The following is a 27,233-nucleotide window of genomic DNA, read 5'->3' on the forward strand; positions in this document are numbered from 1 at the left end:
TAGGCAGTAACCTCTTTGACATCGGCCACAGCAACTTCTTTCAAGATACATCTCCAAAAGCTAGTGAAACAAAAGCAAAAATGAACTTTTTGGACTTCATCAAGATAAAAAACTTCTGCACAGCAAACGAAACAGTCAACAAAACAAAGAGGCAACCCACAGAATGGGAGAAGATATTTGCAAATGACACTACAGATAAAGGGCTGGTATCCAAAATCTATAAAGAACTTCTCAAACTCAACACCCAAAAAACAAGTCAAAAAGTGGGCAGAAGAGATGAACGTTGTCGAGTTTTGATATCTCCTCCTTTCTGCCCTCTGATCAGGCAGTGTGGGTCCCTGCGTGGCTCTGGCTTCAGACCCCAGCCAGACTAATGAAATATCTTCAGCAGAATCTTTGGTTCCTTCTTCAGGATTATGGGGCACTCTCAATCATGGATGTTAACAGAACTCTTAGAGTGTTTTGGAAAAATATTTTTTATAACAAAGAATGATTTAGCTAAACTCCTCTTGAGTACCACCAGCAGGTTTCTGTTAAACTGAAAATGTCAAAGATGATGCATTTTTAAAACAGTTAAGTTTGGTTTACATTTTCTATAGAAGCTAACTGTATAATTTCTTCTTAAAGCAAGACATGGTTTAGCCTGTTAGCAGATATACATGTGAAAATAAAAATCATCTCTAAATCAACACTAATTTAGGCAGACGCTTATATTGTGACGGTTTGTGTCATTCTGAGATTTAGAACAAAAACGAACTCGTTTCTAAAGATGTCAATCAATAAAAAACCTGACGTATGGGAAATTAAGCAGTCTCTTAAGAAAGTTCTGAACAGTATACCTGTCACTTCTCCATTGTACTTGTGGCTTATTTCCCAAGATACAGTCATTAGCGTCAGCAGATAGTTAAAAGGTTGTGTTTGCTTTACTCTGTGTTTGTTTTTTATTTGGAAATTATAAAGCACACACATAGTATTTTCCAGCTAAGGCAGGAAAGCAGTTTGGATGACATGCTGTTACATGAGTTAGTTCTCAGTAAAGCTTTACTTTTCTTATGAAAGGAGAGCACATTACTTCTCTGGATGGAACCCCCAGAGTATCCTCCATTTGCCCTGAGCCTCTTCATTCCTTCTTTTTTTTAAATTTCCTATTTAAATTCAATTTAGTTAATATATAGTGTATTCTTAGTTCCAGAGGTAGAGTTCAGTGATTCATCAGTTGCATAGAACACCCAGTGCTCATTCCATCACATGCCCTACTTAATGTCCATCACCCAATTACCCCATCCCTCCCACTCCTCTCCCCTCCAGCAGCCCTCAGTTTGTTTCCTATGATTAAGAGTCTCTTATGGTTTGCCTCCCTCTCTGTTTTTATCTTATTTTATTTTTCCTTCCCCGTCTCAAAACTTTTTTTAGAACAGTTACTGGTTGACAGTTCTAAATCCACAAATTTTACAGGCCCTTGAGATTGTGGTTCATGTAAATGTTGGTAAACGTAATGGATCGGATTTGTTAATTCTCTGCATTTTTTTTTTCTTTCTGTGCTGAATACCAAATATCTAAAATATGATTACAGCTAAGCTCTGAGGTTCTTGATGGAGGAATTGGTCCAGGTTTTATTGTTCATAGTTTTCAAAATGCCCAGTATATAATGGGCGCTCAGATGTATCCCACTGTGGCTAAAAGTGACCAGGTAAGGCTAATGAATTTATTTTGGGCAGCTCAGTATTTTATGAATAATAAATAATATAAATACCCATTCAGTTATGCTCTGAATCACTAAGCTGACAATTGCATATCTTTTGGGTATTTAATATAAATATCTTGAAGCAAGTGTTTTACGCGCATTTTCAGTATATGCTATGTTTATGGTGCTTATTACTTAGGTGTATGCTATGCTTTAGCTATGCTTATTATTAATTTTATAGCACCTAGATTGCTGTGGCATTCCCTTGGGGAGAACAGAGTGTTGGGTCCTAGCTGGTCTGACTTGTAAGAAGGCTCCTGCCAGATGGGCCCGTCCCGTCCCCTTCTCCCAGTGAGAGTGCCACCTGGACTGGGGAAGTGAGGAAGTAGCACAGTTAATTAGGCAGTTTTGCTGGGGTGTTCCTGTGAAATGGTGTTACTTCTTTACCATCTTACTGTATGTTCACCAGCATATTAGGACTGTGGCCAAAATTAGTGCACCTAACAAATCGTCTCGCCATTTGTAATATTGGAGAATCCAAGAGAAAGACAAGAAGAGAGAGGGCAAAATAGAAAGGTGGATATGATATTTGGGTGAAAAAATAATTTTTTTAATTAAGGTTGTACTCTCTAGTGGTTGCAAAATAAATATTTCATGTTTATACCAGGTGACATTTTTGAGAGGGGCATAGAAGAGGCAGTAGGTGAAGAAGGATGCATGACACCTGGTCTGCAGAATATGGATGTGGCTACGGATGTGGTTTCATTGGGCTGGAATGGGTGCTAATAAGTGTTTTTAAAGTGATGGTGGCACCTCCCCGCAGAGGCTTTGTTCCTTTGGAGTTTGCTCCCTGAGTTCATTTATTTCTCCACAGGCTTTCAACTTCCTTATTTCACGAGGTTTCTCATCAGAAAAGACTTATTCTTTAGGACCATTGTTAGTGCTGGCCGAGGGAGCAGGAGGAGGGATGTAATCTGGTTTTTTGGTATTTGAAGGATGAGATTAAATTTAAAATTACAAATTAAAAATATACAGCTCTCTTACGAAGGCAGCAGAGCACAGTGTAGATCTTGTTCGTTTTGGTTATTGGGAGAGGAGTTGCGGTATGATCTTAAAGCATCCGTGGACTGTGGAGTCAGTTGTGGGTTGCTTGCGCCCAGCATTCATTTACTTCTGTACATTGCAAAATGAAATAGTAGAATAGGAAATGTGAGTATAATACACATACACATCATAAGAAAAACATTTCTTCATGGAAGTTTTGTGTCTATGTATGTTTGTGGGTGTATGTATATAATGTAGGTATGCACACATAACATCACACGTGTATACTGGGGTGCATATACAATATTTTGGTACCATGATGGGGCCACATGTTTGAAAAATGTTGGTTTTAGAGCATTTCATTTAGAGCCTGAATGTGAAAAATTCGGATTCCCTTTAGCTCCATCAGATGCTGTTGGTGGACCCTTTGATGAGCAAACTGTTCTCTGTGTTTCTGTGGGTCTTTATTGTTGGGGGGATTTAATGAGATGGGATACATGCAGCCCCTGGCCCAAGCACTGGCTGGCACATTTGATTCCCTGCATTCTCCTTTTCTCCTTAAGAACAGCCAAGATATATTCTTGGAGCTCTCTCCCTCTCTTCCTTGCCTCAAACCTGGTTCTTTTCTGAATTCAGCCTTGCTGCTACCTTTCCATTCCCCATGATTATATTTGCCTCTTCTCTCTCCACTTGCTTCCTATTCTTCCTTTGTGTTTTCTTCGACCAATTTCTTTCACAGCCAAAGGGCTTGGCTTGATAGCCTTCATCTTTGGGTTAAGAAACCAGAGAATTTTTTTTCCTTCCTTTCTTTCAACTTGTCAGTCTCAGTCTTTTTCTCCCACGTTAAGAAAAAAATGTACACTTGGGTATTTGGGAACCTGGCACGCTATACAATTCGAACTTCAAGCCTGTGCCACTTGGTGTGGTGTGCACATCAGAGCTGGTCAGCACATTGTTCCTGCCCATGACCGCTATAGAAATTGAGAGCAAGTCTTTAGAAAATTTTATAGAAATTTGACAGTGTTTTTACATTTATTTAGTACAATAACAAATTTGGGCTTGTGTTTTGCATGTCTTTTTCTTCTTTTTTGGAAATCCATGTTTATTGCATTTTACATACATTTGATCTGAGATGTGTCAAATATTTTTTCAAAAATGGTCCTTTATCGTAGATTGTTCGAGAAGCACTTCTCTAGATAACTGAATTGTTACAACTGGTGTATATAATAGGTCAGAAGAAAAAAGAATGGCTCTGTAAACTAGAGGCAGGATGTACACCTGCAAAGATGCAACTTGTAAGCTTTCTGTTTAGCTTTTGGATTTTAAATCTACAAATTTGAAGACATGGTCACAGAGGAAAAAAAAAATGAAGACAAAACAGCCAAAGTAAGAGAAAAGCTAATGAACAGTGTGCTTTTACTAAAATTAAGAGGCTTAAGAAGTGAATTTTATAGTGGCATTAATATTTGTGGGGGTGGGAAATTTTCCCTTCTTGCCTTTGTCAGGGAGGAAAAATTTTCTCCTGAGCTTGAAGGTTTTTTTGGCTGGTCTAAGGATTAAATTGACATGAGACAGATTAACAAGAAAAAGTAAAACTTAATTACATATGTACGGGGTGGGGGGGGGTTCCAAAAGAATATGAAGCCCACAGGCAGTCAGGTAGTTGAGGCTTATGTGCCCTTCAGAGCTAAGGAGAAGGGAGTGGCTGTCAGGGACTTCAAAGAGAGGAAAGACAGTTCACAGGAAGATGAAAAGAGTAAATGTTTGGCAAACAAGTGTTTGGGACACAGAGAGGAATGTCAACAAACAGACTTTCTAAGTTCCTCCCTGTCCACTAAACCTAGTTCATATTATACAGTAATTACCTGTGGTGCTGGCTTACCCACCAGAGCAGCTCCTCTATCTAAATTCTCTTAGGCATTTAGGGGGAAGGTCAGAGTTTCTTCCTGAGCCTTCCATTTCTTCAAAATAATCTATATGTCAAAGAGACACACATTGGGGTAGCCAATTTTGCTCCTCTGCACCTTCTAGGTTCTTTGGCTGGTCTAATAATTAAATTAATATGAAACAGATTAACAGGAGAAAACAAACAGAAGGTTAATATTATGTATGCTTGCTGTATATATGGGAGAGACCCTAGAAAAGGAACTTTCTGAAATGGCTGAAGCCATCAGCTTGAATACTGTCTTCAGCTAAAGACAGAGGATGTTGGAGGTGGCGAGTCTGGGAAGGAAAAGCACAGTCAACAAGTAAGGTTGTTATGTAAATTTAAGTCTTTTTCTTCATTGACAAGAGTTTCTAGAAATTTGGTTATTCCCCTCTTTCTGGTAGAAAGGGAGACACTGTTACAAATGGAGCTTCTCCTGGTAAGTGTCTCTCAGGCAAGGGTAACTTCTACTCAGTTTTGAGAGTTTCACCTGTTTGTGCTGTTTCTTAAGAATAACCAACTACTACTAGGTATTCATCCAAAGGAAACAAACATAGTGATTCGAAGGGGCACATGCACCCCAGTGTTTATAGCAGCAATGTCCACAATAGCCAAACTGGAAAGAACCCAGATGTCCATTGACAGATGAATGGATAAAGAAGGTGTCATATACACACACAAACACACACACACACAATGGAATATTGCTCAGCCATCAAAAAGAATGAAATCTTGCTGTTTGCAATGACACAGATGGAACTAAAGGGTATTAGGCTAAGTGAAACGAGTGAAAGACAATTTTCATACGATCTCACTCATATGTGGAATTTAAGAAACAAAACAGAGGAACATAGGGGAAAGGAAAGGAAAAATAAAATAAGATGAAAATAGGGAGGCAAAGCATAAGAGACGCTGAACTCTAGGAAACAAACTGAGGGTTGCTGGAGGGGGGTAGGTGGGGGGATGGGGCAACTGGGTGATGGGCATTAAGGTGGACACTTGCTGTAATGAGCACTGGGTGTTATATGAACTCATGAATCACTAAATTCTACCCCTGAAACTAATAATACACTATATGTTAACTAAATTGAATTTAAATAAAGAATTTTAAAAAAGAGAGAAAGAAAAAAAAAAAAAGAATAACCAGCTTAAAATAATCCCCATGCCAAAGAGACACACTTGGGGTGGAAGATCTGCTCCCTTTCAAGTTCATAAAATGCTGCTTCTCCACCAGCCAAAGTATTTAATAATGCACATAATTCTCTCTTCCTGCTGGATGATGGAAAACGCTCCCTTTTTTGTTGGGCACACAAAGTTTCTGAAAAGTACGAAGAGAATTCATGCAATTTACTTAGCTTTTAAAAATCTAGAGCCTCTACCACACGGATGCAAATTTTAATGATGGGGTAGAAGGGAATAACTAATTCTATCTAGCTGTTGCCACTGTCACAAACAATGATGGAAGATAGTCCAATCAAAAGCCTTTGCCAGTGGATATGATTAAGCTAAATTTAATTCACCCGAAAATTCAAGAATGCGAATATTGCATGTTCTCATAACGGAGTTTTCCTTTTCAGAGAACCAAAATAATTATTCTTTTTTTTTTTTTAAAAGATTTTATTTATTTATTTGAGCGAGAGAGCATGAGGGGGGAGGGTCAGAGGGAGAAGCAGACTCCCTGCCGAGCAGGGAGCCCGATGCGGGACTCGATCCCGGGACTCCAGGATCATGACCTGAGCCGAAGGCAGTCGCTTAACCAACTGAGCCACCCAGGCGCCCCCAAAATAATTATTCTTAAAGACCTTCAAAGCGTGCTTTAAAAACTGCCCCTTTTGAAGCCAGCTCTGTTAGGTGGAGTTCTTTTCATTTGCCTGAAATGTTATAGTCTCTACTTCCTCACTTGTGACTTAAGGGTGTTTTGTTATTCGAACACAAACAGAATTTCTATGCTAATTTGAATTCTGATTTCTTTTATTTATTTGCCCAGTTGGAGTGTTTTTTGTTGGGAAAAAAAAAATTGAGGTAAGGAAGTACCTACTGAGGGAGACCCAATTAGTCTTTGAAAATGCATTTCCTCACAGTCAAAACATTGAAGCAGGAGGTGAAAATTAAACATTCAGCCATATAGGGATATTTTTAAAAACAGACTTAATAGTCTAAAATTGAATATAAATGCCTTGGATCCTTTAAACATTGGCGAGTTGACTTTCCTTTCATAGCCTATAGGTGATAAATTCAATTAAAAGGCATCTCTTCCCTCCCACCTGCCATTTCTGTATGCACAGCTGTGCGTTTATCCCCAGGATTCTGGGTTTGCCAGACTGTGCTAAACATAAGTGTTCACACTTTCTCATGTAAACTCACTAAGACAATAATGTAGCACTGTCAGGAAATACTTGCATTGGCTGAAATGTCATCTTCTCTAATTCGAAGCCATGAGGATAAGTCCTCATGACCACACATAGAAATAAAGATCCCCCTCCCAGAGCTTAAATGTAGAGGCAAGATCAACTGTGTTGAAGGTTTTGTAACCCTTCAATACTAAAGTTCCTCTCTCATAAAGAGAGGAAACTTAAAAATTACCATTTAGATGAAATAGGATAGGACCAAGAAGGTTGTGAAGTGGGCAGGTGGAAATATATCTGCTAAAGAATTGAAGATAATTTAGAGAAGCCATGCATTTGGATCAAGTATGAGGAATACAGAGTAATAGTAATGCTGATCACCCACAATTTTTGAACTTGTGCTATTTGGTAAGCATTGTCCTAAGTGCCTTTATACATTAATCATTAATTATGGGGGCTACATAAAAATACCAATTGAGAGACTCTGGAGGAGAAAAAAAAAGGAACTCTCGGGTGACCATACCCCAGGGAAGGGTCTTGGTAAAGGGAGACTTTTCTTCCAAAAACATGTGTGTGTTGACCATAGTGCTGCTCAGGTGGCTTCTCTAACTGTTGAAAGGAAGAAGAACTTTGCTTGTGACCAGTCTGAGCAGAATTGCTTCCTGAAGCCAGAACAGGTGAAGAAGATGGTGTGGATAGAGCTGGCGCGTCCTCCAGTACCACAGCTGTGTTCTTGGAAGATCTCTGACTCATTTCGCAGAATCATACATTGAAAGTGATAGATTTTGTGAGAAAAATGGGGCTGGGGCTGGCCACTCAAAATCTATGCAATAGCTCTCTAGCTGGAGAACCAACAAAAACAGTAACAGCCCTTCTAAAAAGACCGGTCCCATCAACTTCCATCTGGCCTTCAGAATCCCATTGACTCCATTCTTCGCCCTGTACCCTGAGGCTCTGGCTTCCTCTTTCTACTGCAGTCAGTCCCTTCTAATAGAGCACTTTCTGCCAATCTAAAAATAGGATCCAGGGTTTGTCTTCTTCATCAGTCAATGTTCTTTCCTTTTCAACTCAGGAGGGGAGCCGAAGCTCCACGGTTTCTTTCTCTGTTCTTGCAGTTTCCCAGACAGCTTCACAGAAACCACTAAACTTCTTGCCACTTCCTCCCCTGAGTGAAGGCACTTGTGTGGGACTGGAGCTTTGTTCAAAGGTCATCATGTAGCCCTTTATTGAGATCAGTCAAAAACTTTAATGTCCTGGGGCGCCTGGGTGGCTCAGTCGTTAAGCGTCTGCCTTCGGCTCAGGTCATGATCACAGGGTCCTGGGATCGAGCCCCGCATCGGGCTCCCTGCTCCGCGGGAAGCCTGCTTCTCCCTCTCCCACTCCCCCTGCTTGTGTTCCCTCTCTCGCTGTGTCTCTCTCTGTCAAATAAATAAATAAAACCTTTAAAAAAAAAAAAAAACTTTAATGTCCTGCCGAAAGTCACACATGAACCCAAGGGACTTCTCTGTTGGATGGATGTCATGCCCCTATTTGCTAATCCATTTGAGCTAATCTGCATTACAGAAGCATACCCAGGTAACAAAACAGACTGTATTTTCTGGCTCAAAAAGGTTAAAAAGGAGAAAGGAGTATAAAAATTACGATCATTTGTGTATTTGTAACTTACAATACCTGAATTTCACCTTGACCTCAAGTTAAAAATTTCTGTATACATTAGACAGCTCAAACAGCTGAGAGAGCATTTTGTGCTGGAATGGTGTAATATGAAGGACTGGTTGCACAGCTAGGGGAATAGTATTTTAGGGATTCCTGGTGATTCCCTGAACAGTAATGGTAGGAAGCTTTCCAGTTTATACCAAAATGTGAAAAGAGACTTGTCTGTTTCAGCTTCATCCAGGCATCCAAACTCGATGTTGCAGGATACAGGAAATACATGCTTTTGCCATCTTTTGCGTATTGTCCTGTTTACCATCCATGGCTGCCTGAGTTTTGCTGATGGAAACACTGCAAGAAATACTTTTCTTGTACTAAAGGTTTTGGTGATTCAGCGTTGACCTCAGGGCCATGTCATGGTCGGCCCTGTCAGTAGGGACATACATTGTAACTATGTTGCAGGTAACAGAGCCCCACATGATCAAATACAGAATATGTCAGCTTATATTTACTCAGAAAAGTACGATTTTTAAGTCGTGTTATAAACACCAACAGCCAGCCTTAGATTTGTGATGGGGTTGGTCTACCCTGCATATTTTGAAGATTTTTTTTTTTTTTTTTACATTTTATAGACTCTAGTTAACCCGAATCATTTCCGTGATGTTCTGTTGCCACCTGTCCCCTCTCTGTGCCCCCCAACTCATTCTTAAGTCACATTTGTAGTTCTTCCTTATTACTGGAATATATGTTCCATAGATAACCCTTCCTTTGTGGCTTGGCTTTCATATTTCCAGGTGCATAACATTCATCTTTTGAAAAATTGCTCTATTTTCAAAGAGCAACTGTAATTTTCCTTCACTGTCGTGAAGGGGTTTTGTTTTCTTCATATACGCTCAAACGGCACATGAAGAAACATGGTGTTATTGGAGTGTAACAGGGTGAGTAGTGGGCTGGAAGCTCAGAGGCTCAAAGTTTTGGTTTGACCACGAACTCATCCTAAAACCTGGATAAACAGCTTCCTGATCTCTCTGTGACTCAATTCCTGTTTGTCTTGAATGCCATTACCCTCAGCTCCCCTTACACAGGGGCACCGTGGGGGTAACAGCTGAGGGTAAACATTGTCTGATATCCCTTAACAGTAGCCTATTAATTTTTTTTTTAATTTTTTTTTATTTTTTAAAGATTTTATTTATTTATTTGAGAGAGAGAATGAGAGACAGAGAGCACGAGAGGGGAGAGGGTCAGAGGGAGAAGCAGACCCCCCGCCGAGCAGGGAGCCCGATGCGGGGCTCGATCCCGGGACTCCAGGATCATGACCTGAGCCGAAGGCAGTCACTTAACCAACTGAGCCACCCAGGCGCCCCTAGTAGCCTATTAATTTATAAAAGATGCGCCTACATTTGGGTTTTTATTTTGTTCTCATAATAATTCTTTGGGAAAGGCAGTCTTCTTTTGCTGCTTAGGAAATCACAGCTTATAGACAAGAAAAAAAATCTACACTTGTTCTAGTAGTGTATGTATGTTTTTGGTATCTGTTGAGTGTGTACTAAAATACAAACACACACAAACATACATACACACATACACACGTCCTTGAAAATTATGGTTCACAATATGGGAAATTTTAAAAAGAATACTTAACAGGGGAATAGTCTCCTCCTCCCAGTAGAAAGCACGAATCCAGCCATATGTGAATAGTATTTCTTTTTTCATCTTTGTTCCAAATTTAGGTGTTCTTTCCCCTCAGAGTTTCAATACATTTTTTCCTGTCTGCCAAAAAGGCTTTATGATATTCTGTTTTCTGTTTTATCTCAAACATTTTGCTTTTATCTTTCTTTATATTTACATAAAGACTTTATATTTACATAAAGAAAGATGAAAGCAAATATATGATATATAAAATTCATACAATTATTTTAATTGCCATTTCTGTTGATCTTAGACATGGGGAGGGCCCGAGTGACACAGCTGATGCCAAGGTATCTGGAAAGCTTGGATCCACGTGGAAACTCTTCAGCAGTCATGGGTGGGCTGGTGCTATGGATGTAAAGATACACATTGCTCATAGAGATTTCTGAGTATGACCATCCTCTGATTGGCACAATGATTGCATCAGTAGGCTCAGTCATACTGGCCATGAAAACACCTCCGCTATCAAGAAGTCATTTGTTGTGGCAATGGGGGAGGGGTGGTGGCAATAAACTGCAAGAAAGTTATATTACATTAGCAACAAGGAACATCATAGGGCCAGTAAAGTCTTCTAAGATTCCACAAATCAGGCCAATGTGTTCTCTCTCTCTAGGTTACACGAGAATATTAAAGGGGCTGCAATTGCCAAATGGTGGAGCTGTTAGAGAATAGTGTTGTCCCATAGCACTTACTGAGATGATGGAAAGGTTCAGTATCTGTGCTTCCCAGTGTGGTAGCAATCAGCCACACGAGCCCATTCAGCACTTGAAATGTGGCCAGTGTGGCTGAGGACCTAAGCTTTTAATATTACGGGTTTTTACTTAATTTTAATGTAAATAGCCACATGTGGCTAGTGACTACAAGATGATCAGTGCAAGATAGTAAATTATGCATATTTTTGTTACTTAGGAAACTAAATGCAGTAACTTCAAGGGAACTTTCCATTCACTGATCTTGAGAATTCTTTGAGGTGAAAAGGGGTGAAAGAGATGGGGCTCTCAAAGCCTAAGTAAGATATGTGACATTGCAATGTCAACCCACCATGTAAATGATGGTGGCTTTGAGAGATGACCAGAAAGTAGTATTTCTGGTTGTAACTCTCCTTTGATTTTCTTTCCACAGGCTCTTTCATGCTGGTGAACACATCTGGGAGACCTGAGGGGCAGAGAGCCCACCTCCTCTTACCTCAGCTGAAAGAAAACGACACCCATTGCATTGATTTTCACTATTTTGTATCCAGCAAGAGTAACACTGCTCCTGGGTTACTCAATGTCTATGTGAAGGTCAATAATGGGCCCTTGGGGAATCCTATCTGGAACATATCTGGAGACCCTACCCGCACGTGGAACAGGGCAGAACTGGCCATTAGTACATTCTGGCCTAATTTTTATCAGGTATGCTCTTTGTTTTCATTTCCTGTTTTGATGCATCTTCTAACTTCTGAAAATACAGATTTTGTATTAGTATAATCAGAGAATGTGTAAGAAGTGTAGGTATTTTTTTAATACTGATGTTAGGGAAGCTTGTGCTATTTGATAGGGAGTGTATTAAGTCTTTGTATGTTACCTTGAGAAATGAGTAAAGAACACCTTTCAAACTTGTTTATGCATATATTGTTTTAAGAAAATAAAAGAAAAATAAAAACAAAAATGTTGTTTTAAGTAACCCGAAGCAGGACAGGAAGCGCTATCTGCAAGTGCTATATTAAGTGGGCCATATCGGACCCACAGAGACATAGCACCTGATTCTAAAAGAGGAGACTCCTTTGTTCATGAGTTGCTCTCAGGAGTAAGTGAATCATTAAGAAGTGAGCCTCATGGACCAGGTAGCAAGGTGCAGGGTCCTGTTCCCATCCCTGTAAGCAATGGGAAGAAAAGAACATATGTAGGATAAGTCCTTAAGTCCTTGTCATGGAGGGGCTGCTGTCCTGTTATTTGCGATGTTCTGTTAAGACCCACGTTACCCACTTGGAGTTCTCATTGAAAGTAACTAAAGGGTAGAGGCCAGGAACAGTTAAAAAGTGGTACCAAAGCAACCCTGACGTCTGACGTCATGTGCCTTCTGGCGGAGAGTGACTTGTATCACAAAGGCATCTGGACTCAGGATCAAAGGTGGAAAAATCGTGACAATGGCATTTGGTGCTTTTTTTCCTTTTGTCCACAGCACCTTTAAAAAATAACTTGATTTTGAGAGTACTCGATTAATTTCAAGCTAAAAGGATTCATTAGGAGGATTGAGATATTTTGCTTTTCTCTTTCTTAATTCGTTTGGCTTGCTCAGGAGCCAGCTGGAACATGGATCCAAGATCATCTCTCAATTTAATTGAGGTGCTTGGCTAGACTCAGGGAAAGGAAAACTGAGTCTCCTCAAGGGCTGCTTGTCTTCCTAATGGCAGGAACAACACCCAGGAATCCATTCTGCAGGTTTGGTGTTTATTAGGGCAGATACATCAATCCCAGTTCCTCTGCCCCTGGATTTGATAATGGGAATAAATGGGCTGTCACTCTTGTGCCAGATTTGTCTGTGTACCCTTTTACCTGCAACAATTTCTAAAATTTAATGATTGAGAAATTCATGTGTCTTGAACAGTACACATGTAAATTGTTAAATAGTACACACATAAATTGTTAAAATCTTTTAAAGGTACTCTTCTTTTAAAAGTGTTAAAAATTTAGATAGGTCTAAATTTAGCAATCTACTGTTAGGAATTCATCCCAAGGAAATAAGGAAGAATGGTTGCAAATAATTAACTACAAGGATTTTCATGGCAGTTTATTTATAATAATGAAAAATCAGAAACAGTATTATTTCCATCATTAGAGGTTTAGTTAATTTATGTTACCTCAGTACAAAAATGCATTTTGTGACAATTAAGAATAATGTCATGGAAGACCATTTAATGATCCACTTAAGCTTATGTTGTTAAGTGGAAAAACTGGTATAAAACAATACAGTCCACAATTTAAATTTTACATATTATATTTTTTAATTTTAAAATTATATTTATATGATTAAATATATATATAAAATAATGTGTGTATATATATATTATAAAATGAAGACTGTGCTGAAATAAACATATTAAAAAGTGGTATCTCCCTAGCTAATAGGGTAACAGGTGATTTGAACTTTTTTTCTTTATACCATTGGTCATATTCTAAATTTTCTCCAATATATATGTACTGTTTTTATGTATAAAACCCCAAAGAGTAAAGTAAAAAAAAAAAAGTTTTTCTTCTACAGGGAAAAATCTCCTATTTAATAAATAACCTTTTTATAACTATATTAGCAATCAGTGGTATAATTTAAAAAAATATGGCCTCTGGGACAAAATTTCTCCATCCATAGTACTAAAATGGAAGCCGGGGAAGTGGGTTTGGTTAAGCTAGGCTTCCAAAGGCTTTCATATGCTGGACTAAGTTAAGAGGCTGAGTGTTTTTAGAAACTTCTTTTGGAGAAGACCTTCCCAAAGTAGAGAAGGCGTAGGTGTGTGATGTTCCCACTGCCCCCCTGGCACCTGCATTAGGTTCTGCCTTCGCCCCCAGGCATCTGCTGGATGGAGGCAGTGGGACAAACTTCTAGGCAAGATCAGAAGGTAGGTCTGCTCATATGTGCTGATTTTCCTCTCTTTCACCTTAGCACTGCCTACCCAGCATCTCTAGGAGTGAACTCTCTTGGGCCACTCAGAGCCTCCAGAGTACAATGCATTGGTTTAGTTTTGACCTTGACCGCAATCCAGATCTTAAAGTTGTATTTTGCCTTTGTGTAAACTCAGGCTATGACAGAATACCAAAGACTGGGTGCCTCAAATGATAGACATTTTTTGTTCATGGTTGCAGAGCCTGGAAATCCTGCATGATTCTCTTGGATTCAGTTCTTAGTGAGGACCCTCTCCCTGCCCTGTAGATGGCCGGCTTCTCTTCTCAGAGGGTGCTCAGCAGCCTTTCCTCTGAGTGTGTATCTGGAGAGAAAGAGCTCTTGTCTCCCCTCTGCTTCTTATTAGGATGCTAACTATGGGGGCTCCACCTTCATGACCTCATCTAAACTGAATTACCTCCCTAAAGCTCCATCTCCAGGTATCATCACACTGTGGTCAGGGCCTCAGCATATGAAAATGGGGAGCGACACATCATTCGTCCATAACAGCCTTGGCACACCTAGCTCAGACAGTTGAAATTAAAGGAAGGATTTAGTTTAATGGTCTTCGGAGATCAGCCTTTAAAAAGGAATTCTGGAACTATATTGGAAGTGAGGTGGTCTTATATATTAGGCCATTGTGATTTCCAATGAATTCTTCCTTTCTTGGGCTCTTTTGAATAAAATATTTTGCCACCCCCATTGTGGACCTCTGACCCCATCCCCCAGGCCCACCTACTTCCCACTGTCACGTCTCTTACATAATGAGCAGTGCATGACTTACCAAATCGAATCAGAACCTAAGTCTCACTCTCTCTTTGGTTCACTGGTTGATTCATTACGAATAGCTTTCTACTTTGGATTTAAAAGTGGATTTGTAGAGATTCTTTAATACAGCACTGCTAAGTTTTTAAGAATCTGGTGATCAAATCTGTAAAGGGTTCAGATCCACTGGAAGTGCCCTTGTTAATTTAATTTCTGAGCTCTCCAAGCAAACATTAGTTTTTAAAGTTGTAAAGGCATAGTGAAAGGCATATTTCTCCTTTATCTGCTGGGCAGTAAACATATTGAAATCATTACCCTGACAGTAACACAAGCTATCAGGTAAATGGCACTCTGTAGATGCTACAAGAGAGATGCCAGCAGGAAACCTCCCAGACACTAAGCAATAGGCCTTAAAATCACCATATAAGACCTAATGAAGTTTCCCATTTGGGATGAGAAAGGCAAACCGTATTTACAAAGGTGAGTAAGAAGGAAAACACCTACCAAATCCTGTTTCCACCCCTGGCCCAAGGTGTCAGCCTAACTGGAGATGACCAGAAAAAAAGCTAGAAAAACCAGGTGTCTATGCATGGGCATCACCACCCAAGGAAGGAGCTTCCTTGCATATTGTGGTCCTCAGCGCATTGTGTCTTTATGAGAAGAGGGCTGTCATATCCTGATGCTCTTAAAAATGTGAATCATGCCTGAGCCCATTGCACTAATTTCCCAAATAGATTTACCTGTAAGAAGTTCTGTGCTACTCTAAGGATGTGAGTCTGCTCTATGTGACTATAGTTAACCCTTAAACAACATAGACGTTAGGAGCGCCAACCCCCCATGCACTGGAAAATCCATGTATCACTTTTGACTCCCCCAAAACTTTACTAATAACCTACTGTTGATCAGAAGCCTTACCAAGAACATAAACAGTTGATTAACACACATTTGTATGCTATATGTCTTAATACTCTATTCTTATAATTAAATTAGCTAGAAAAAATGTTATTAAGAAAATCATAAGGATTTCAGGTCTCACATTTAGGTCTTTAATCCATTTTGAATTTCTTTTCGTGTGTATGGTGTTAGAAAGTGGGCCAGTCTTTTTTTTTTTTTTTTTTTTGCATGTAGCTGTCCAGCTTTCCCAGCACCATTTTTTGAAAAGACTTTCCCCATTATATATTCTTGCTCCTTTGTTATAGATTAATTGACCATGTAGGTGTGGTTTATTTCTGGGCTCTGTCCCATTCCATTGATCTATGTGTCTGTTTTTGTGCCAGTAACATACTGTTTTGATTACTACAGCTTTGTAGTATCGTTTGAAATCTGGAATTGTGATACCTCCCGCTTTGTTCTTCATTCTCAAGATTGCTTTTTGGGTTTTTTTGTGGTTCCATACAAATTTTAGTATTATTTGTTTTAGTTTTATGAAAATGCTGTTGGTATTTTGGTAGGGACTGCATTCAATCTGTAGATTGCTTTGGGTAATATGGACATTTAGCAATATTAATTCTTCCAATCCATGAGCATGGGATATCTTTCCATTTGTTTGTGTCATCTTTAATTTCTTTCATCAGTGTTTTATAGTTTTCAGAGTACAGGTCTTTCACTTCAAAAAGGAAATATGTTTGTAGTGCTGTTATGTCGTTACTGAAAAAAATCCGGTATAAGCAAACTCACACAGTTCATGCCTGTGTTGTTCAAGGGTCAACAGTATTACATTTTGAATCACAAAATATAAAAAATATTATTCTGGTGTCAAGTGAACATGGTTAATAATAGTCAACATATAAATGATGGCATGTTTAGGAAACAGGCCATTTCTGGGCTAGAAAGCTGCAGACAAGATAGTAGGACATGAACATCTGAAGGAAGTGGGACCCTTGAGAGACCCTCTCTCAGTGCACAGGGAATCTGCTTCCCCCCAGACATCACCTCTACATTAGAGAATTTAGGCTGCAAGATACAGTAGAGAGATCTAAAACATTGATACAGAGTGAACATATACTTGAAATATTACTATGTTAAAATATTTTATATTCGTATAGCACTTTATTTCTAAAAGATGCTTTTCACATTTTATTAAGTAGCTTTGATAAAATGAGTTAAGATTGATGAATTAACTGTTTTAAAGGAATTTCATATTATAGTATTATTTGGAAATGGGTAGCATCATAGTATAGTAGAACATATGATTTGGGTTAAACAGAACTGATTTAAATATCAGCCCTGTTTACTACAAGTTTGGGCAACTGACTTAAACTTATGGAACCTCACTAATTATGGAACTAAATATAAAGGCAGTACAGGGTGTAAAGAGGAATGGCAAAGCACAGTTAGGCTATTCTAGCCTTTCCATAAATAGTGGTAGTTTATTGAGATTAAGATTATGGTAGACAGAACAAGGGGAATAGCTAATATCTGAGTGCTTTCTCCCTAAGTCACTCTTCAAATGTGTTTAGTGGAATGGCAGAAGGTGCTCAGTGAAAAAGGGTTACAGGAATGAATCCTTCCATGAAAGTAGGTGAAATAAAGTGAACCGGGTTTCTTTCCACCAGAACATTCCAGAACTTACTGTCATATAAAAATGTGAGGTGAGATTTCCTGAGTGTTTCTGGTATCAGCCTGCTCTGGACTTTCTACCATGGGAAGCAAGTGCTCCAGATAACTCCATCTGGGGGACTGACACACTGGGCTCCTTCCCTCTGTCCTGTCCTTTACTCTCTTTTTGGTCAGGATTGCCCATTGGGTTTTGGCTACTACCCACTAGTTTTTTCTCAACTTGGTCAGAATCTGAGTTTTGCAGCTGTTGGATTTGGAGAGGTTTTCGCTAAAAGTAGACACCACTGCCCCATGTACTTTTGCTAAATAGTAAGTTTCCTTGGGCATCTCTTGTTTTCCTAGTCTTTCCCCTAACATTATCTTAACTTGGCATTTATAGAGTTTCAAAATGTTTCTTGGCAAAGTGTTCTCACCATAGCAGTCATTCTTTGTAGATTGTCCTATTTTTAGGAGAATAGTATTCTGCAAGTACAAATCACAATGGTAACCTGCATGGAATGCACCTAATTGTAGGTTAATTGCTGTTCATTAAAACATAAATTGTCAAGTATTTGGCAATTAACACATATTTAATTTCTTAATTACTGTTTGTCCTAATTGCTGCTACTTAGAACCTGCTCCTCTGTTGGGCGGCAGCAGTGAGCACTGCCAGCTGCTTGTTTTCATAAGGGCACCTGGGCTGCAGGACCACTTCCTTTGATTTAGACCTTGACTTCCTGCCATGTTAACAATAGTATTTTCCTCTCACAAGCACCTTCTTGCTTTATTGTGCTAATGAAAAAAGAGAGAGAGAGAGAGAAGGATTCAATTTTGATTCTTTATCTTCCTCTTCTCTCTTTTTTTTCCCCACCCCTCACATTTCTGGAGGCTATCTATCAATTTCTCAGGGTTCCTAACCCTGCCTGTACCCAGAGATGCCTGAGGAATGACCTACTCATGCCTTCTGCTTTTGGAATATAATGATCATGAATCCAGTCAGAGGCAAAGGAAGCAGTGATCTTTAAGATAAGTGGTTGCTTTGAAAAGAAAAAAAATGCATAGATGGCTTTGAAGTCCCCTCCCTGTGCTTCTCAAGAAAGGGGTTGGGCTGGGACGGGTGGGTGGTGATAAGAGGGAATGTGAGGACCAAGTCAGAATGATGAGTCTTACTATTTCTTTAGATTCTCCCAGTTAAAACAAATTCTTAGATGTATGGAGGGTCCTGGGAGAAGAAGAGGCATGGATTCCAGCCACGACCTGTTCTAAATTCTCTGTGCAGTGAGGACACAAAGGATCTTGGACTTTGGGAGAGGCTAAACCAAGATCCGCCCTTTTCCAGTCTGACATCTTGCCTGGTAGATGAGGAGCTGAGAGAGTAGGAATGACTGGATCATTCCATCTTTTCACATTCAACTCCAACCTTTAGTCCCTATCCAGCTGCCTTGGATTCTTTGCTGTATTTGCCTTCAGCCCACTTACTTTGCTAGAAAGTCATGGAAAGCTACTCTGAGTGGTATCAGCTCTGTCTACATTTGCTGCACATATCACTGACCGATCTCTCACAGCCACTAACTCAGGAAACAAATGGCTTAGCCCTGAGCACTGTTCTGTCCAGCTGCTCTATCCCAGGAAATCCTGAGGGGGCTAGACAAATCCAGAGCATGGTCCCTGACTGGCTTTGCCAACACTCTTGCCCAACAAACTTGGATTAACTCCTCACAAGAGAAGCCAATAACTCCAGAGAAGATGGTTTGGAAAAGAGAAAGGGAGAAATTTATGTTGGGTGCCAGCAGCCTGGGTAGGTGGTAAGCTCAAGCCTTAACAACTGGTCTGTCTGCCCATAAGATGGACACCTAGAGTTTTACCAGAAGAGAATCCGCGGTACGTGCAAGAGAGCAGGCAGAGAGCATGTGATCATGGTTGGGGGTCAGTACGTGTTCAGTGGGTGATCATGGTCAGGGAAGGGGACATGTGGGGTGCGGTCTTCTAGGCATTTTGCTGCTATCAAGGCTTTTTTAGTCTGGTGGTTGGAATGTTCCAGTTATTGCAAAATGTTTTCATCAGTGCCTCAAGAAAGTTTGATAAGAAATTAGAACAGTAAGGTAGACCAAAAGAAGTGGATTCTGGGGAAGACAGTGGAGTAGGGGAACCCTAAGCTCACCTCGCCCCATGGATACACCTAGATAAAACCTAAATTAGTGTAAATAACCCAGAAAATGACTCAAAGACTGGCAGAACGGGCTCTCCATAGCTAATTATGGAGAAGAGGCCACTTCAAAAACAGTTCTCCAAACTGGCTCCAGGTCTCCCACAAGCACACCCAGGCAGACCTTGCTAACACCACGTGCCCCGTCCTTGCTTTCTCCTGTGGACCCGTCTCTTCTAACCCGTCCTCAGCAGGAGACCATCCTAAGCAGTGCCAGAGGCATGACAGTGTGCAGGCAGCACTGGCAGGGGCCAACACCACTCCAGAGTGATTCCTGACCTGGGGAGAGGGGAAGATAACGACACACACCAGCCCCAGCAGCAGGCTGAGGGCAGACATGTGGTTTGCCTGCAGGTCCTACCCACCAATGAAAGTCTTTCAGGGGACAGTGTAGGGAGAGCACCCTGCCATTCGGTGTGACTGTAGCTCTGGCAAACATCTGGTCTGACCCAACTCAAGCGCAAGGCAGCTCCAGAATGGCCCCTTAACAGCACTCTAGGGACCAAACCCTGCCCACAACAGGCAGAGAGAGCTATTGTGGATGACTGGCCTGAAGGCAAATGCAGCTCAGCCACAACAGTATGGCCCATGCAACACAAGCAGGAGACACCTCTGAAGTTCTAGTGAACAGGGGACATTGCACCGCAGTGCAGTACGGGACCTCTTGTTCATAAGGCCACTATTTTTAAGAGCAGGAGACATAGCTGACTTTCTTAAAACACAGAAATAGACACAGAGTTAGACAAAATGAAGAGTCAGAGAACCATCTCCCAGATGAAAGAACAGGACAAAATCACAGCAAGACAGCTAAATGAAATAGAGATAAGCAATATGCCTGATAGAGAATTTAAAGTAATGGTCTTAAAGAAACTCACCGGACTTGAGAAAAGAGTGGAGGACCTAAGTGAAACTCTCAACAAAGAGATATAAAATATAAAAAAGAGCCAATCAGAGATGAAGAACTCAATAACTGAAATTAAAAATACACTAGAAGGAATAAATAGCAGATTCGAGGAATCAGAAGAACAAATCAGTGAGCTAGACTACAAGAGGAATGGAAAGCAATCAAGCTGAATAGGAGAAAGAAAAAAGAATAAAAAATGAGAATAGGATTCCATGATCATGGATTGGAAGAATTAATATTGTTAAAATGTTGATATTACCCAAAGAAGTCTACAGATTTAATGCAGTCCCTATGAAAATACCAACAGCATTTTTCACAGAGTAAGAACAGTCCTAAAATTTGTATGGAACCACAAAAGACCCCAGACAGCCAAAGCAATCTTGAAAAAGAAGACAAAGCTGGAGGCATCAGAATTCCAGATTTTAAGTTATGCTACAAAGTTGTAGTAATCAAAATAATATGGTACCGGCACAAAAATAGACATATAGATCAATGGAAATGAATAGAAAGCCCAGAAATAAACTCATGATTATATGGTCAATTAATCTTTGAAAAGAAGAATATGCAATAGGAAAAAAGCAGTCTCTTCAACAAATAGTGTTGGGAAAACTGGACAGCTACATGCAAAAGAATGAAGCTGGACCACTTTCTTACACCATACACAAAAATAAACTCAGAGTGGATTAAGACCTGAATGTGAGAGCTGAAACCATAAAAATCCTAGAAGAGAGCACAGGCAATAATTTCTCTGACATTGGCCTTAACAAATTTTTTGTAGATATGTCTCTGAGGCAAGGGAAACAAAAGCAAAAATAAACAATTGGGACTACATCAAAATAAAAACCTTTTGTACAGCAAAGGAAACAAACAAACAAAAAAACCCTAAAGACAACCTACTGAATGGGAGAAGGTATTTGCAAAGGATATATCCAATAAGAGGTTAATATCCAAAATATATGAAGAACTTATACAACTCAACACCAAAAAGCCAAATAATCCAATTAAAAAATGAGCAGAAGGGACGCCTGGGTGGCTCAGTAGGTTAAGTGTCTGGGATCAAGTCCCGCATCAGGCTCCTTGCTCAGCAGGGAGCCTGCTTCTCCCTCTCCCTCTGCTGCTCCCCCTGGTTGTACCCTTGCTCACACTCTCTCGCCCACTCTCTCTCTCTAACAAATAAATAAAATCTTTTTTAAAAAAAAAATGAGAAGACATTAACAGACATTTCTCCAAAGAAGACATCCAGATGGCCAACAGACACATGAAAAGATGCTCAACATCACGAGTCATCAGGGAAATGAAAATTGAACTTGCAATGAGATATCACCTTACACCTGTCAGAATGGCTAAAATCAAAAACACAAGAAACAGCAAGTGTTGGTGAGAATGTGGAGAAAAGGAAACTTCATGCACTGTTGGTGGAATTGCAAACTGGTGCAGCCACTGTGAAAAACAGTATGGAGGTTCCTCAAAAGATTAAAAATAGAATTACCATATGATCCAGTAATTCCACTACCAGGTATTCACCCAAAGAAAACAAAGAAACTAATTCATAAAAATATGTATCCTTATGTTTTTTGCAGCATTACTTACAATAGCCAACATAATGGAATCAACCCAAGTGTCCATTGATTGGTGAATGGATAAAGATGTAGTATATATACACTATGGAATATTACTCAGCCTTAAAAAAAGAATGAAATCTTGCCATTTGCAACAACATGGATGAATCAAGAGGATATATCGCTAAGTGAAATAAACCAGTCAGAGAAAAACATATACCATATGATTTTACTCATATGTGGAATTTGAATTCATTTAATTCAAATGAAGAAAGGAAAACAAGAGGCAAAGCAAAAAACAGACTCTTAACTATAGAGAACAAACTGGTGGTTGCCAAAGGAGAGGTGGGTGGGGGATGGGTAAAATAGGTAAAGGGGATTAAGAGACACACTTAACATGAGTAATACATGGATTTTTGAATCACTCTATTGTACACCTGAAACGAATGTAACAATGTATGTTAATTATACTGGAATCAAAAAATAATATAAATTTAAAAAAATAAATAAAAACAATAGGTTTCAGTTAGAGCATGAGTTAAGAGGTCTATTTCTGAGTTTGACTGTTGGAGCTATAGTTGAGCAAGAGGGCTTGGTGACCATGCTCCACTGTCAATATTCCCTTCCATTTTTATGGGAGGGTGGCTGCCAGTCTCAATTTGGCTACTTCCTGCTGGACAGGGGAGATGGAGGGGTTTTTCAAAGTGGAAGGGATGTACCTGTTGCTGTATTAATTATTTCTGACTCATTAAAGCGTGTGAATTGAAAGAATATAGCTTAGGTACACACCACAAGGTAAGCCTGAATCCCAAATAGAACCCTGCTACTGAGAGTAGAATAGCCAAGCCCATTTTGATTATTTCTTTGAGGACAGACTTTATATCTGTTATTATCCATGAAAATAACTGTGAAAACCAATATCTGATTCTTTCCCCTATTCTGTCCAAGAAAGTGGTGTGCTGGCCCATGGTTATTGTAACCATGTACTTTGCTATCTAGTTTTCTTGATGCTTCTTTCTACCTCTGATGAAGCATTAATATGGACCCAGCAAGATGAATTAACAATGACACAAATTCCCTGTTGCTCAGCTAGGATATACTCTAGAGCCATACAGTTATCCAGGATGACTTTAGCAGGGGAATCTAATGATGTATGATCATTAGCCACGTTGGTTAGAATTCAGGGCAAGTTGTGAAGCACATGTTGATGTGCGGCAACCATCCCCCTCTCCCCACCCCTGCCACGGCAACAACATATGACTACAGAAATACGCATCCCCAGCAGGTATGTTGCCTGGGAGGTCATGATCTAGTCTGGTGAATACCTACAGGGAGCTGGCCCAGTGCTTATTTTTTTGAGCAGGGTGAAGGGAGAAGGCAGTCACCCAGGTGACCAGAGAGCATCTTTCATATATCAGGAGCACTTTGTCCAATAAAGGTCACATTAACCATTCTCAGATTTTCAAGAGCCTCGGGAACCTCATTGGTATATTTTAGATAGGCTTGATAAATCCTCTCCAGAAACTCGCAGGGATCATCATTTAATTTTTGTTGAATTGCCTCGACTTTAGTAAGCCTTTTTTGCTTTGGCACCCTTCACTTTAGTCCCATTAACTTATACCTTCAGCAGTGGTTCAGATGAACCATTCCTTCAGCAACAGTTGGGTCCCAACCAGTTTTGACCACCAGGACTGCCCCTGCCGGTAACGGGGTATTACCTGGATTTTTATCATACACATGCCAGTCACTCACTAGGAGTTGCTAATCGGCTGTAAGGAGCATACTTCACAGAGTCTGCATATCTGCCTAAGGAGGTTTATCGGTAGCAAGAATAGTAGTGAACAATTCAGACATTTTCTGAGGATCCTCTCTACAAAGTATGGTTTGAATTTTTCCGATTTAAAAGGTCTGAGATAGAGAAAGGATTGTATGTCAAATAACATCTGGCAGGCTGTCTCTGGGGATTCATCCCTACAGGATAATGCTACCAAGGAAATGTCCTGTTCCAAATCGGGGTGCCTCCTGACCACATTTGGTGTCCTGGAAGGTCTTGAAAGGGGAGAATGTTCCTGCCTCCAGGGGCATAACTAGGAGGAGGAGAAACTGGGGTAGATGGAGCTCTGTGATTATCCACATTTGGGACCAGTAGAAGTCCCAGGGCAGGGGGTTTGAAGATTGTAGCAACCCAAGTTTCTCATTTTTTCCTCATTTGACCTGCTGTCCTCACACACATTCACCCCTGGCTTTCTCTCAGTAGGCGCACTATCCTCACATGCTTTAACCTCTGTCTGTCTTTGCATCATGAGCTTAGAGCCTTTATGTGCTGAATGTCTATTACTTAACAGCTTAAAAGCCTGAACATATGGACTTTCATTTCATTTGCCAGGTCTTTGACAAAATAATTCTAATTGGAGGATAGGATGGTAATTTAGAGACCCATATTTTTCCTCTTATTCTAGTCCGTACATGGGCTATGCAGTGTTGCAGTAAGAAATCATCTTCCTAGTCATCAGCTTACAGCTATATGTGGATGGTGCTGCCACAGTGCACCCCAAGGGACTGTCAGACGGAACAGAAGTAGTGTTTCCCACCCCAGAAAGGGAAGAAAGGAATGAGTAGGAAATGAAAGAAACCAAACCAAACAGAATCCTCTTCCAGATTCCTGCAAAGGGAAGCTGAATTCCTCAGTGAGATGAAGTTGGGGACGATTAGTTGTACAACCATGATTTTACGCCACTGGGTACCAAGTGCTGGACAGTTTAGCCCTAATGTAGAAATCAGAGGGTTCCCGTCAGCACTGGTGTAACTTCTCCAGAAACCCAAAACTCAGTGCTTCCCAAATCTGTTTCTCTTTTTCAAATCACGCATGAAGCGGAAGCTGGGTCAGCAAGGGCAAGATAGGACCCTCCCTCAGGTGGTCTCAGGGCAACTGCTGGGACTTGCTCTTGGCCGCCCGCCCCTCGGAGGCAGTTTACCCGCAGGGAGGGGCTGAGGCACCTACCTGGTCAGGAGTCTGTGAGATGGATGATGACCCACCAAAGCAGCATGCCCTTCCTGGCTGGCTCGCCAGAAACTCTTATCCATCCATCCACCTGTTATAGCCACTAACTCAGGAAAGAATGAGTGAGTCTTAGGGGCTGTATTGGCCAACTGCTCCTATCCCACCTGGGGAATGCCCAGGAAACTGGACAGATGGGAAGCACAGCTCCTAGCTGGGTCTGCGCATACTGGTCCTGACCAAACTCGGATAAACTGGCCACAAGAGGAGCAGATAACTCAGGGGAAGAGAGTTTGGAAAACCCCTGGGTGCAGGCAGCTGGGGGTGGTGGCATGGATTGGTTACCAATCCACCTCTCCCCAGCAAGATGGACATGTCGAATTTACAGGGGTGGATACATTGTACCTTGCACATAGAGAGTGTGATGATGGTGTGTTTAGCCACCCCCCTACCCTTCCTACCTCTTGGATGTGGCATCTTCTCCGTAATTAACTGTGGAGAGACTGTTCTGCCAGTCTTCTGTTGTTTTCTGGGTTATTTACACTGATTGGGTGTTACCTAGTTGTATCTATGGGACAAGGTGAGCTTAGGGTCCTCCTACTCGGCTGCCTTTACGGGAAGTCCCTGTCCTCTGCATTCTTTGCTTAAAGAAGAGCAATAGTATGTTTTAAGAAATCAGTGGGGACACACTTGGCTGTCACGTTAGTATGGACCTAAAGCTGCATTTGGGAAGTGGATCGATTCACGTGATGGTTTTTCACCTTCAAGGATACTACTTTTATTTATTTATTGTTAAAATCTTACCACATCTCTGAGTTTCATTCTCAGCTTGTATTTAGTATTTGATGATCAAGGATAAGTACTTATTCGGGGTTAACATCTCATACTTCTCTGTGGCCTGTGGATCCTTGCTTATCCACACTTTTCTCTATAACTTTACTATTTTTTTCCTCAACCTTAATTTTCTTCCATATCCCGTTTTATAGAATGTATATTTGAGCTATTGTTAGAAAAGATTTGAAAAGAATACTAGTTATTTTTAAACATGAAAGGAAAAAACAACAGAAAAGTGAGGAAAGTCATGTTTTTTGGTTGAAAAGTAGATGAAGTCATATGAGAATGAGCTAAATGAATAGGCGTGACCAAGCACTAATAATTCACTCCAAGGAGAATCTTGCTAGCCTTTGAATACCTTTAACTTTGGGAAAGTAGCCTTTTATTTTATTTTATTTTTTTAAATTTTATTTTATTATGTTAGTCACCATACATCATTAGTTTTTTTTTAATATGGTGAATGGTTCTACTTTTTAAAATTTTATTATGTTATGTTAATCATCATACATTACATCATTAGTTTTTGATGTAGTGTTCCATGATTCATTGTTTGCGTATAACACCCAGTGCTCCATGCAGTACATGCCCTCCTTAATACCCATCACTGGGCTAACCCATCCTCCCACCCCTGCCCCTCTAAAACCCTCGGTTTGTTTCTTGGAGTCCATAGTCTCTCATGGTTTGTCTCCCCCTCTGATTTCCCCCCCTTCATTTTTCCCTTCCTTCTCCTAATGTCCTTCATGCTATTCCTTATGTTCCACAAATAAGTGAAACCATATGATACTTGACTTTCTCTGCTTGACTTATTTCACTTAGCATAGTCTCCTCCAGTCCCAACCATGTTGATGTAAAAGTTGGGTATTCATCCTTTCTGATGACTGAGTAATAGTCCATTGTATATATGGACCACATCTTCTTTATCCATTCATCTGTTGAAGGGCATCTTGGCTCTTTCCACAGTTTGGCTATTGTGGACATTGCTGCTATGAACATTGGGGTGCATATGGCCCTTCTTTTCACTACATCTGTGTCTTTGGGGTAAATACCCAGTAGTGCAATTGCTGGGTCATAGGGTAGCTCTATTTTTAATTTTCTGAGGCCCCTCCACACTGTTTACCAAAGTGGCTGTACCAATTTGCATTCCCACCAATAGTGTAAGAGGGTTCCCCTTTCTCCACAACCTCTTCAACATTTGTTTTTTCTTTCCCTGTCAATTTTTGCCATTCTAACTGGTGTAAGGTCGTATCTAAATGTGGTTTTGATTTGAATTTCCCTGATGGCTAATGATGATGAACATTTTTTCATGTGTCTGTTAGCCATTTGTATGTCTTCTTTGGAGAAGTGTCAGTTCATGTCTTCTGCCCATTTTTTTTTTTAAGATTTTATTTATTTATTTGACAGAGACAGCGAAAGCAGGAACACAAGCAGGGGGAGTGGGAGAGGGAGAAGCA

At 40.3% G+C, this 27,233-nt stretch overlaps 1 protein-coding gene across 1 annotated transcript in view; it reads left to right on the forward strand.

The window, feature by feature from the left end:
- Positions 1–27,233, forward strand: part of PTPRM (protein tyrosine phosphatase receptor type M) — a 712,816-nt gene that overhangs the window by 261,106 nt on the left and 424,477 nt on the right. The window contains exon 4 of the mRNA XM_081802550.1: positions 11,465–11,736. Coding sequence (XP_081658676.1) covers positions 11,465–11,736 — 272 coding nt within the window. The remainder of the gene's footprint in view (positions 1–11,464; positions 11,737–27,233) is intronic.

This window comes from Leptonychotes weddellii, chromosome 13 (genome assembly GCF_054177405.1).
Source record: "Leptonychotes weddellii isolate Sample4059 chromosome 13, ASM5417740v2, whole genome shotgun sequence".
Taxonomy (NCBI): domain Eukaryota; kingdom Metazoa; phylum Chordata; class Mammalia; order Carnivora; family Phocidae; genus Leptonychotes; species Leptonychotes weddellii.